General features: G+C 47.6%; 1 protein-coding gene across 7 annotated transcripts in view; it reads right to left on the bottom strand.

Annotated features, from left to right (window-relative positions):
* Window positions 1–1,796: 1,796 nt before the first annotated feature.
* FMNL3 (formin like 3) overlaps window positions 1,797–12,103 on the bottom strand; it is a 100,856-nt gene continuing 90,549 nt past the window's right edge. For 2 of the 7 annotated variants that reach the window (XM_053371699.1, XM_053371654.1), the window contains exons 24-26: window positions 12,007–12,096; window positions 10,980–11,103; window positions 1,797–6,037 (exon numbers count right to left, since the gene is read on the bottom strand). In XM_053371699.1, the coding sequence (XP_053227674.1) occupies window positions 5,901–6,037; window positions 10,980–11,103; window positions 12,007–12,096 (351 nt within the window). In that variant the 3' untranslated portion in view covers window positions 1,797–5,900. Of the gene's footprint in view, window positions 6,038–6,503; window positions 6,555–9,416; window positions 9,532–10,979; window positions 11,104–12,006; window positions 12,097–12,103 lie in introns of those variants that run through there. The other 5 variants (XR_008328245.1, XM_053371672.1, XM_053371689.1 and 2 more) reach the window with 5 other exon arrangements.

The following is a 12,103-nucleotide window of genomic DNA, read 5'->3' as shown; positions in this document are numbered from 1 at the left end:
AGACGCAACTAGTTTTTGGAGGAGGAAAACAATAAAAAAAATATTCTGAATCTCAGAGGCCAGAACAACAAGAGGGATCTCTGCGCAGTGAAAGCAGCAATGCCTCATGCTGTTCTGGCTTCTGGAATAGGTGTGCAGCCTGCATTCGCTCCATAAGACGCACACACATTCCCCCTTACTTTTTAGGAGGGAAAAAGTGAGTCTTATAGAGCAAAAAATACGGTACATTCACAAGAGTTGGATTTCCTCAAATCTGCTGCAAAAGAATCATTGCACAAATATGTGAGCTTGCTGGTGGTGTATTAAGGGAGCTGATTCACATATCTGTGTCCATCACTGAGTCAAAGCAAGGCCCACATTCTGTTTCCAAAATAAGCCAGCCAGGTGCTTCCAGGAAGCTCCAAACTAGAGCCCAGTGTTTGCTCTGCTGTTTCTCCCCATCTTCTAGGACTCAAAGGGGAACTGAGACCAAACTGGTGTAGTGGCTTAGAGCAGTGTTTCCCAACCTTGGGCCTCCAGCTGTTTTTGGACTACAACTCCCATCATCCCTAGCTAGCAAGACCAGTGGTCAGGGATGATGGGAATTGTAGTTCAAAAACAGCTGGAGGCCCAAGGTTGGGAAACACTGGCTTAGAGAACTGGGAGGAGGTCTGGGGAGACCTCTGTTGAAGTCTCCACTTTGGCCAGTCACTCTCTCACACCCTAGCCCACTTCACAAGGATGTTGCGAGGATGAAATTGGGAGTGTGGTGAGAAATTTGTTTGCCACCCCGAGCTCCTTGGAGGAAGGAGCAGCAATTTAATACTGCTACAAGGAATTGCTATGTACTGTCACAGCCAATATGTGTTGCTTCCTCAAGGAGATGTGTGGCGGCTGAATGAGCAAACTAGCTACTCCATTTGGGATTACATGTTCTGGCTTATCTGGTGACAACTCATTTGCACAGTATAATCCTGTTCATGACTATTTAGAAGTAGGCCCCAGTGAATTCAATGGAACGTACTCTCAGGCAAGCGAATATAGCCTTGCAGCCTCAACAGATTGCGTGTGTGAACAAGATCCAACTCTCTCCTCCTGTAAGCAAGTTGGGCTCATGATTTAAAGTGGTCACCTAAGAGTAGAGGAATCCAGAGCCAAGTAATTACTTAGGCTAGGGTTCTTACTGCTTCATATTGTTGTGGCAATGGGCTGTGTAAGTGGATCACTCTGGTCTAGCATCAAGGTTTAAGAGCTCTTCTGTAATCAAGCACCTGGGCTTCTTCCAGACGGTCACAGTTTTGCAGGTGGAATTCAATAATATGCCAGCAAATTTAGACCATGCAATTAAAGTGGATTTTGCACTCATGCACAACGAAGGCACTTCCATTGTTAAAAATTGTCTTTTTGTGGCAAGGAAAGTGATGGGGAAACAAGGGAAGGTGAGGGTTAACAACTGCTTAATGCAATGTCATAAAACCACACAAATCAGAATGAATGCTCAATAAGCAGTGAGCATCTTATATCTATCTCCTTCTCACGAACTTTTTGAAATCAACATCCAATAAATAGATTTGCCTGGAAGAGCCTCTGATTGTGCAGGTGTCCCAGATGTATGAAGGAGTAGGAGCTCATGTGTCGGGTTTTCTCTAGGCACAACTGCATGCAACACAGTTGTTGAAGGAAGATGTGTCATCAAGAGTGGGATTAAAAGTGCAGCCCCAAATACACACTACATGTGAAAAACTGTAAGGGATTCTGGGGCCTGCTTTTAGTGTGGGCAGGAACACTCATGCTTTATCCTACAAAAGCAAATTGGGGGGTGGGGTGTCTCAAAGTGACTGAGTGCATCACTCACATCCCAATCCTTCCTAATACACCACCAGGATATAAATCAAATTGAACCAGTCATAATTTCTCTCTTGCACACATACGTACATAACATACATCCCCAGCGCCTCTATTAGTGTTTCCCATTCTCCTTGTTTCCCACGTTTCACTTACTGCTCCTAAATACATTCTGCCCTGTATCTGCCCATCCCACCCACAAAGCTGTTTCTCTTCCACTGCCTTCCGGTTGCACATAGGGCTGCCAGGTCTTTATCTGCAACTGGGCCATCAGACCAAGAGCGCAAGCCTTATTTCCTTACCAGATTCCTTTGACCACCTTCCTGGTATATGAGCTTTCCGAAAAATAACACTGATGCCACAGTTCCATCCTCATAACCACCAACATGAATTCCAATTTCCACTTAACCTATTAAGTAGGCATTGAAATTGTGGGTTGTTTTACTGTTCTCGTTTCCGTATGTATGCATATTACAGAGTGGTTAAAGGCAGCCTTGCAAATAAAGTCTGCAAAAGTTACTAGCCTACAAAAACGGCTAGTGCATTGAGTCACTAATATCTCTCTTGGTATTTCCTGGCCTCAGCTACCTCCCCCTATTGCCCCCAGCTTCCCCATCTGGTCACTTGGAATAGCCAACCAAGTAGCTGATTGCAAATCTATTTAAAGGCCAGTAAGGAGTCTCCACTCTTGCTTAGGTGAAATGTACACAGAGGACTTCCAGGGAGTATCTGGCTGGTCACCATTGGAAACAGAATGTTGGACACTGGGCTGACCCACAGCAGATTTACCTGTGCCTTCAGTGGCTCACACACTTGCCCCTCCTCTGAATGGGATGATGTGACTGATTTCAGTGGACATACTTCCCAGCCTAGTGGCCTTCATCTCAGTGAACCTAGCTGTTGAGGAAGATGCAAGGTTCCTTGCAGGTAACCTGTGCAAATTGGGAAGTTGGAGGCAGCTGTATTTTTGACGGAAGTGAAGATGGTAGTTGATATGCAAAGTGTGTTGAGGTGGAAATGGCTGCTGGATTTTGCGGTGGGGGTGGGGGGTTGGCTTCTTTGGAATATCTGGGTTCCCAAACCCGGCCACTGATTTCTCCACCTCACCCACAAATGGTTTGGAGACTGCTTTGAATATTTAAAAAAACATTCGAAAAATAGTTTACATGAAGTTTAACGGCAGACCTTCATATTCACAGGACAGAAACAAAAGGCAAAATATATCCAGCATACAATGACCAAAAAGGAAAAGAAATGAGTCAGTCTAGGACCTGGCAGTTCTTTCGGCAGAATTATTTTCTGTTCCACAGAGCTCCAAAATTTACAACCCATTCTGCTCTGCTGCACCCCAGCAAAGTGATGGGGCCTTGCTCTAAGGCTTCCTTACCTAGGAGTAAGCACCATTGACTTCAATGGGCTTTACATCTGAGTAACCATGCACAGGATGAACATATAAAGCTGCCTCAGTCCATCTAGCCCTGTTCGTTCAGACTGGCAATGGCTTTCTAAGGTCTCAGGCAGAGTGGGAGAGGCCTGAATCTGGAACCTTACGAAGTGCAGGCTTTAGGCTCCTAGGGGTCTCATCTAAAATACAGGCCTCGGGTTGCCTTTGGGCAGGATTCAAATCCACAGGTGCAAACCTAGGAGGTGTGCTGGGCCTAAACCACAGAGCCAATTTTCCCCAGGACACAATAGCTCAGCCATAAGCACTGGGTTCCCTGCAAGAGTCACCCTGAGAGTCTTTGGCACGGTTTATATACAGACGGTTAATGCAGGGAGATGCTTCTGCCATGACTAACGCTCTAGAACGCCAAGCATCACTGCTTTTCGCAGGTGTGCCCAAGCAGAAGGATTTGCTGAATCCTTCCTGATCAAGTGGTTGATTCCTTCCATTGTCTAGATAACTAGGATGCCACGGGGCCTTGGCCCGTGTTCTGAAATCCCAGTTATCTCTCCACAGACTTATGGGACCAAAGTCACATAGGAGCATTCTGCTGTGCAAATGCTCTTGTGAGTAGTTGGCCATGCTTTGGAGCCTGGGGTCAAAAGATCAACAGGACTCACCTGGGTCGGCCTTGGAAAGAAATGTGGATGAATATTCAAATACAGGAAAAAGGACAATTTCATATTCGTAAGCTCTGTTGGAGCCAGCCCTATCTAAAGATCTCTTTGGTGTATTAAGATCTATATAAACCTCTTTCACATAAAGCTAATTGCTTCCTGGTTCCAGAAAGTGGCTAAACCCCCAGGGGAGTAAAGTTGATTCCCTGAATTAAAAACAATTGAAGAAGCAATCCTGCTTTCATTGTCGAATGGCTTTATCCTAATGCTATCTGCAGCTCTAATAACTTCTGGACTAACATCTTTGGTCAGGGGGGAAGCATTAAAGCAGGTTAAGAGGAGATAAAGTGGGTCCTCTTTTTCCGATTGTCTTAAGAAACATCATGGCCTGGAAACTGAGGCCGAGGTTCAGATAGGTAGGCAGCAATTGGCCATCAGTGCAAGGGCCAAAAGTGGTCTACCATTTAGGCTGATGAGTCAGGTACCAGAGGCGGCTGATTCCTGGCACCCTCATGAGGTAACATCGACTGGAAAGTTATTTGCTGAAAGTCTCACTGATATTAATGAGCTCATTCCATTTATTTCAATGAAATGTTCGCTGATGGGTTCTGTTCCATGTTACTTAGTGGGAAGCAGAGAGGGGTGCCATTTTGACAGTAATGAATTAATGGCTACAAAATGGCTCCCTCCTGCATGCTAATATCTCACTTGCTATCTTTGTTACCTGCAGCATTTAACTTCTTGAGGATGATTCCCAGGCTACAATTTAGTGTTTTTACTGCAGGTATACAAATGTATTGGGGGCTGGCCTTAGGGATGGAGGAGAGTTTCGTTCTGTCCCCCTTTTAAAGTGAATCAACAAAGTTCCCATGCACCCACCCTGGACAAACACACAATTCAGAACATAATTGTCCTCTGGATTTTGCAATAAAAATTATCAGGTCAAACAATGTACCAAAATGCGTCAAAAAGGCATATTTTAGGATGACATGCATTTAGAAATGCATACACTGAGATAAAATACATATTTAAGAACGGATTTTGGTACATTACAAAAAAAACCTGCACATTAATGCAGGAACAGACTTATGAACAAACACATACAAAATTGACACAGTTGGGAAATAAGACGGATCCACCCGTCCCTGGCTGGTTCTGAAAGATGCAACATTCATACATAACCATTGGTGCTTGTTCTGAGGGGTTCGAGGGGACATAGCAGACGAGCTAGATTTGACCTGGTGAGAATTAAGGCATTTGTTCCAGTAAATGAGAAGAGAGCTGTATCTAAAACACCATACATGAACTGGAAACATAATTTGGTCCTCTGGAAAATAATGAGAATAAGAAAACTAAAAAAATTAAAAACTGGGCAGCATCAAAAGTTGCCTGTAACCTACCTAAGATCTTTCTTTTTGGTTGGCTTGTCACCATCGTTTCTCTGCTGTGCGAACACCAGGGTCACTTCGTGCAGTTGAGACATGAGACTTTTGGTCTGAAGGTTTCCCCTTTTGAAGAAGGATTCCAGTGGTTTTTCGAAAGGCCATCGACGCCTAGCTTTTATGCTCTTCAATGCCAGCTCAATAGACTGCTGCTCCAAGAAGACCACAGTATTGCTGAAGGCTGCTCCAGAAAAACGTTGCTGGTTCACAAAACTAGCGCCATACACAAAGGTCTACTAATGGAAATACTCTCCCCCCCCCCCAAAGAAAACACCCCACACTCCCGCATTGCATTGTGACTCCAGCCATGATGATGTCCTCTGTCTCAGTCCAGTCAAAGTGCAGTTTTGGTCCGGATGCTCAAAGAAGGGCTGAGGCTTGAGAAGGGGGAAGTCAGACACCTGCTGGCCAAAGGCACTTCTAAACAACCGAAACAGCCTTGTCCTTCAGAGCTGGCTCAGCGAGGGGACAGGAGGAGCAAGGGCTGACGGGAAAGGTCATATATGTACAGATTAAAAAATACACCTTAAATAATAAGAGAATAACAATAATACTGTCGCAGTAAGGCACTTCCTAAATGTCCCTTTGGTTCTTCAGCTTAAAATGTTTGAAAGGATGGAAGTTTTTTTTTTCTTTGGCAAAAAGAGAACTAGGCCTGGGCTGTTGGAAATGCAGCATTAGCCCATTGGAAAGGCAGGGTATGCAGAGCTCTGTGGGAGAAAGGAACAGCCAGTCAGGACGGGAGCAAAGAATTGCTGGAGAAACAATGCATAAGCGGTTGCTGCCGGGGCCATTAAAGACTGTGATACAGTTCATGTACCATTTGGAGTGGGGTGAAAGGCAGGCGGCAAGAGTTCTTGCCCCTTGGGGGCATATAACCACCCACCCAGGCCACCCCTCTCCACATTCCCCCTTTTCAGGCAAGAGCATACGAGACGCTTCTTTGCCAGAGTATCAAACGATGGGTTCCGTGGCAGGCTAGAAAGGGGCTACCCCCTCTCCGCGCCAGTGGGGGCTATGGAGCAAGACTGAAGGCGGCTGAGGATGATAGGCAACTGTGATGGCCAGTTCTCTGTCCCAAGGGCAAACTTTTCGTTTTGGTGTCTCCTACTTAGGCAGAAGCAGCAAAGCAGAGGATAAAGGGCTCTGGGCATCCAGAAAGCTGTTGTTTCTTACCCTCTGCCGTGGATGAATTGAGAGGGGACTAGAGGCAGATGGTTCTTGCTGCTATGGAGGGGATAAAAACAAAAATTAGGCCAAATTGGGAAGGGGTGGGTGGGAGGGAAAGCTCTTCTCCCCTGGGGGCTGGAGTCTGCCCTCACCAAGCCTTGTAAGGAGCCACAAGGTCTGGAAAAGCACCAGCTCATCCAACTGCCAGGGATGGCATGGTGGGATTGGGGATGGAGCTGCTAAATCTTTAAACCAAACTCTCTGGTGCCCAGCCTCTGTGGCTCCCAGCTCTATCTGCACATTGCTAATGATGGGGCTTGCCAGAGTTGCAGTCAAAACAGTGCAACTGATTGCCTCACAGTCCACGTGCGCTGGGACTTCACCGTGCTCTTGGGAAACCGCTGGGGGATCAGATCAGTGCTGCCTTCTCCATGGGGGCACCCCAAGGACACTGCCTGTGCTCCCCACTGTTTGCTACTGCACTAAGCTGCACTGTAGGCAGTCAGTGCGGGACATGTTCTTAAGTCAGGGGTGAGGAACCTGTGGCCCTCTAGATGTGGCCGGGCTGCAGATCCCATCATCCCTGACCATTGGTCAGGCTGGCTGAGACTGGTGGGAACTGGGAGTCCAACGACTCCAGGGTGGCAGCCACAGGTTTCTCGTTCCTGCCTTGAAAGTCTTGGGCTTAAACCCGTCCAGACACACTGAGTGCAATCCAGAGAAAGCGAAGGCATGCCTAAATAATCAGACCTGGCATTTATCAGAGCACCAAAAGTCCTTCACGGTCAATCCAGCCGCAGACTTAAATGTGATGAAGCCCATTGGCCTTAACTGTACTTAATTTTGTATTGGTCTGTGGCCATTATGTCAGCCATCCTTACAATAACTGTAAGGTAGGTCAGCATTATCTACCCCCATATTGCAGGGAGGGGCTGAAGGTGAGAAATAGTGTCCTTAAGGCTGCCTAACAAACTCATGGCTGGCGTGAGATTTGAAGAGAGTTGGCATTGACTACATCTGTTCGCACGTCACTTCCAGTCATTTTTATGAGTAAAATGGTGGTGGCGACAACAGCTACTACTATCACTACTAATGGTGCTAAATACATGCAAGCATCTATAGGAACACAAAAATATAGGAAGCTGCCTTATACTATTGGCCCAGCAGCCCAGTAAGGACACATGACAAGGTTTGCTGGACCAGGCCATTGGCCCATCTTGTCCCTTATCCTGTTCTCACAGTGGCCAACAAGATGCTTCTTGGGAGGCCCACAAAGCAGGACCTGAGCGCGACTGCTGCTCTCTTCCCACTTATGGTTCCTTCCCAGCCACTGGTTTTGTCCACTCTGCCTGGCAACAACTTTCTAAGGGCTGAGGACCTTTCTTTGCCACTAGCTAGGTGATCTTCCGGGAGACTTCAGTGGGCACTTAATTCCCATTTAATTCAGCAAGATTTGGGCATGCCTCTGTATTGCGAGTTTGCATATTCAGCTCTTATGTGGAAACAGAAAGAAGTCCGGAGATGAGAATCTGCATGAATTTTGCCTCTTTGATTAAAAAAACAAGGTTGGCCAAAATATAGCCTGTTTGGGGTAGAGTGGGAGGATAAATTATCATGCAGATCATATTTTGAACAAATGAAACTGTTAATTATTCTTTCTGCAGCTCCCCTTCCTCCAAAATATACATTTTGGCCGTAATTATAGAGCTGCTTTTCCAGGAGAAACCCCCATGGAACTCAACGGGACTTGTTTTTCAATAAACATACATCGGCTTGCAGTCTTGATCTCACTCCATGGTTTTTTAAACAGTCTCTTTCAGATGTATTGGGTGGGTGCAGAAGGCATATTTGAACGTGCCCTTACAAAATATAGATCTCTACATTAAGGCACGCTTAAGTGGTACAGTCCCTAAAGGAAGACATACCATGAGAGTTTGCTGCTTGTGGAAACTGGCCCTAGGTTGTAATCGACCACACTATGTTGACTGCACAGTTAGAGGGTGCTGTTTTTACCCCCAACAAGAATTCAGGCAGCAACCCCCACCCACCCCCACTCTACAATCAAGAGAGGATTTAGTAAAGCTACTCTACTGCATTAGTGTGATAAGATGATCTGATAAACAGACTGGAGAATGATGCATGCAAATCAAGACAGGAGGTCTGTAACAGCCTCATCATGTCAACCATGCAAGTATAGACAACAGAATTGTAGATACAAGATGAGGCCTCTGGGTCCATGCAGGGATTCTCAACAGGGAAAAGGAAGATGCAGTGAAGGGGCTTTTTTTTTTGAGGGGGGTCACTTTTCTTTTAAAATACTTAATTTCTGGTCTTTTAAATCAACCAGCAAGTTTCTATCCTTCATGATAGCAGAGACAACCCTGGAAATGTATAAGGATGGAAGGCAGTGTGCAATTCTGTCCAAAGGAGAATTCTGGCAGGTGCAGCTTGTCGTGTGGAAGTGATGGAAATTTTTTCTCTCTCTTTACACAACTAATTGAAATGTACCGGAGCCTCATCATCTCCAGGTCACCTTGGAGGCAGCCTGGAAAGAGCAGCTCACACAGTCATCAACTACCACCATGATTCCTGAGCAGCACCGCTGAGTCGACAAAGCGACTCTCTCTATAAGCCTCCATAACAAAATTTCCGTGACCTGGCTTTGGACTACAATTCCCATCAGCCCCATGTTGGCTGGAGCTGATGGGAGTTGTTGTCAAAAAGATACCTGGAAGGCACCAGGTTGGAAGTTAGGCTGCTGTATAGTAATGGCAATTCTCTGCCAAGCGGGGCCTCTGAGAAGGGGTTGGGAAGCCCCAAGATCATGGGAGGAGAGACAGCAAGGCATGCAGGAGGGAAGCCTGGGCTCTGTGGCGGGAGGAGCTGCATGCAGAAGAGGAAGAGACGATCCATGGGTACCTTTGGCGAGGGAGAGGGCGGAGCTAACAGTTAGGCTCGTCATGGTGGGATGGCTCGCAGAAAAAGCGAGACCCCCGCTTCGCTGTGCGGGCAGTGAAGGGGACGCTCTTCAACACTGCGGGGTGGGAGGGGAACGGACAAAGACATACAAGATACGTCAGACAGCGAGAAACACGGTGGGCGGCTTATTTCACAGAACGTGGATGCAGATATACTCGGGACGTCTTAGGGGCATATACGGCTAGTGAATCAAGTAGGGGACTATCTCAGGGAAAGAAGCCCAGGGCCAGAATTCTGTCATACACATTTGAAATAAAGGTGAAATGGTTTGTTTTACAAGAACGGTAACACCACTGTTATTATTAACGCCTCTCAGGAGGCTACATTAGAGATGGCCTACGGGCAGTCCAGCCTTCAAAGTCACAGAGTGACCATATGGCAAGGAGGGCGTGGCTCCTGTAGCTTTAAATGGGTGCACAGGCAAGGGAGTTCCGGCTTTGGTATGTGGGGAAAGCTGTCCCTGCCAAAAATTCCCTCACCTGCACAGCTGCTCAGGGTACAAGAGCCTTGGCCTCCTTTGCTGCTGGTCAACCTACTCTAGCCTTAACCAACCTGGTGCCCTTTGGCTGATTTGGTCTGATCCAAAGCAACTGGAGGGCACCAGGTGGGCAAAAGCCGCCCTGAGGAGTTTCCCCGCCTCACGCAATGACCCAGCCATGCCCATTTTCAACACAGTGCTTCCTATGAGGTATATGCTAGGCCCAGCTGGTTTGGGGGCCAAGTGCGGCACAATAAGCTTCTGCCCAGGAGAACAGAGCGTCACCTGAGGCTGTAAACGTCAGCCATCTCTGCTGCTCATCACTGAGCACCTCAAGTCATTAGTGGCATGGTGGCACAAAAGTGTTATACCGCAGGTGGCGGGGAAGAGCCTCACAGAGCCAAGCAAATACCACAACAGGGGAACATCAGCACGGAAGCAGGCAAATGTCACCTAAGCCTGAGGAAGGCTGTCCACAACTGGGGCCTGATTTATGAGCCGGGATATATTTTGTCTTGTGGAGCAGGTCCACAGACATGCCAAATAAGCACAGAATGTGGTACCGAGTGCAGAAAGCGGTTTCCACACCCGAACACACACACTTTCTCGTGTGTTGATTTTTTAAAAAAGAAAATAGTTTCTAGTCCTTATGGAGGCAAAAATAAGATGGTGCCGTTGTGTGTGTGTGCTTCACAGATATTAGGCTGGACAGGCCCTTAAGAACCCACCGTATAGGTCCCATTTTGCTTTATTGTTGGAGGGGATGGGCTGGAAAAGGAAGAACATTTGGGAAAGAAATAAAACATTGCTCCTTCAGGAGACTTCCGTTCACAAATACATCACGCTATATGTAAATAAAAAAGAGGAGGGGTGAGAGGGAGCATTACAGAGGGCCAGAGATACAGTGCAGGGTGAGGCCCTTCACTCTGAGGGCACAAGCAGTGCCTAAAAAGCCTTCTTTTCTTTGCCCACACAAAGCCACAACAGTCACTGGACGTTCCCCTGCCTCAGGGTGGGTTGCTTACCGGTGATAATATCCTCAATGGTCCCATCTTTGCCTTCATAAACAGGCCGGTGGTCCTTGGCCTGGCGCCGCCTCAGCTCAGCAATCAACTCTTGCTGCTGCCACTTGTTGCGCTGCAAAGGCAACTGCGGGCAGGTCAGGAATTAGAAGGAAAAACAGCCCCAGCTCAGCCGCCACACCGTGTCCCGCTGTCCATGAACCTGACTGACGCGTCTACCTGACTGACAGGTGCAGCCACTTTGAAAATGTGTGGATGTGTGTGTGCGTGCGCGCCTCTCTTTCTTTCAGGGATTAAAAGGGGCCCAGAGGCACAGCAAGGGCCATGCGTGGGTCGTCTCCTGAGATGTTTCACTAGCAAGGAAAGGCTTCCGTCTGCCACTGGACCCAACAGGCCGCGGCTATGTGCTGTGAGCAGACTGGCACACAGGAGAGCAGGCCAGCTTAAAAAAGAAAATGTTCCTTGCCGTTTCTCTCCCAGTATCACACTACGGGAAAGTGAGCACCAATTTAATGAGCAGCTGGCTTCCCTGTCACAAAGCCCAGAAGGAGAGTCCTTCTCGGTAACGCCGTGTGAACTGCACTAGCCAGTGCTATTCATATTTATCGACAAAGCACCGAATCAGAACTTGGGAAGTCGCCTTTCGCCAAGTCAGGCCGTTGTTCCATCTCACTCAGTATTACTTACACTGACTGGCAACAGCAGCTTTCTGGGGGGCGGTTTCTGGCCCTACCTGAACACTGTGCCAGGTGCAATTTCCATTCTCTCTTGGGACATAACCTGGGAGGGGGTGGGACTGCATCAATAAGAGCTGCTCTTCTAAAAATCTGTCTTTGGAGCAGCAGGAGATATGAAGGACTGAAAGGCATCACACGCAAGTCGACAAGAAGCTAATAACAGTATGTCCGTCCCCGCCATGCTGCAACAGCAGGAGGGGCTTCCTTTGAGCCGCCCTCCCTTCCTCCCTTTCCAGAACGCATCCCTTCTGGTCGCCTGGCTCCCTCCAGTCCCCTGCACCACCACCCCCTACCTTCTCCAGCCTCTTGGCTTCTTGGGCCAGCGCCTGCTCTCTTTGGGCCTGCTCCTGCTTCTTACGCATCTCGTTGTCTTGCTCTGCATCCTGGAAG

Source organism: Podarcis raffonei, chromosome 2, assembly GCF_027172205.1.
Source record: "Podarcis raffonei isolate rPodRaf1 chromosome 2, rPodRaf1.pri, whole genome shotgun sequence".
NCBI lineage: Eukaryota > Metazoa > Chordata > Lepidosauria > Squamata > Lacertidae > Podarcis > Podarcis raffonei.
The sequence above is the reverse complement of the archived record's forward strand: the minus strand, read 5'-3'. Positions and strand labels throughout refer to the sequence as shown.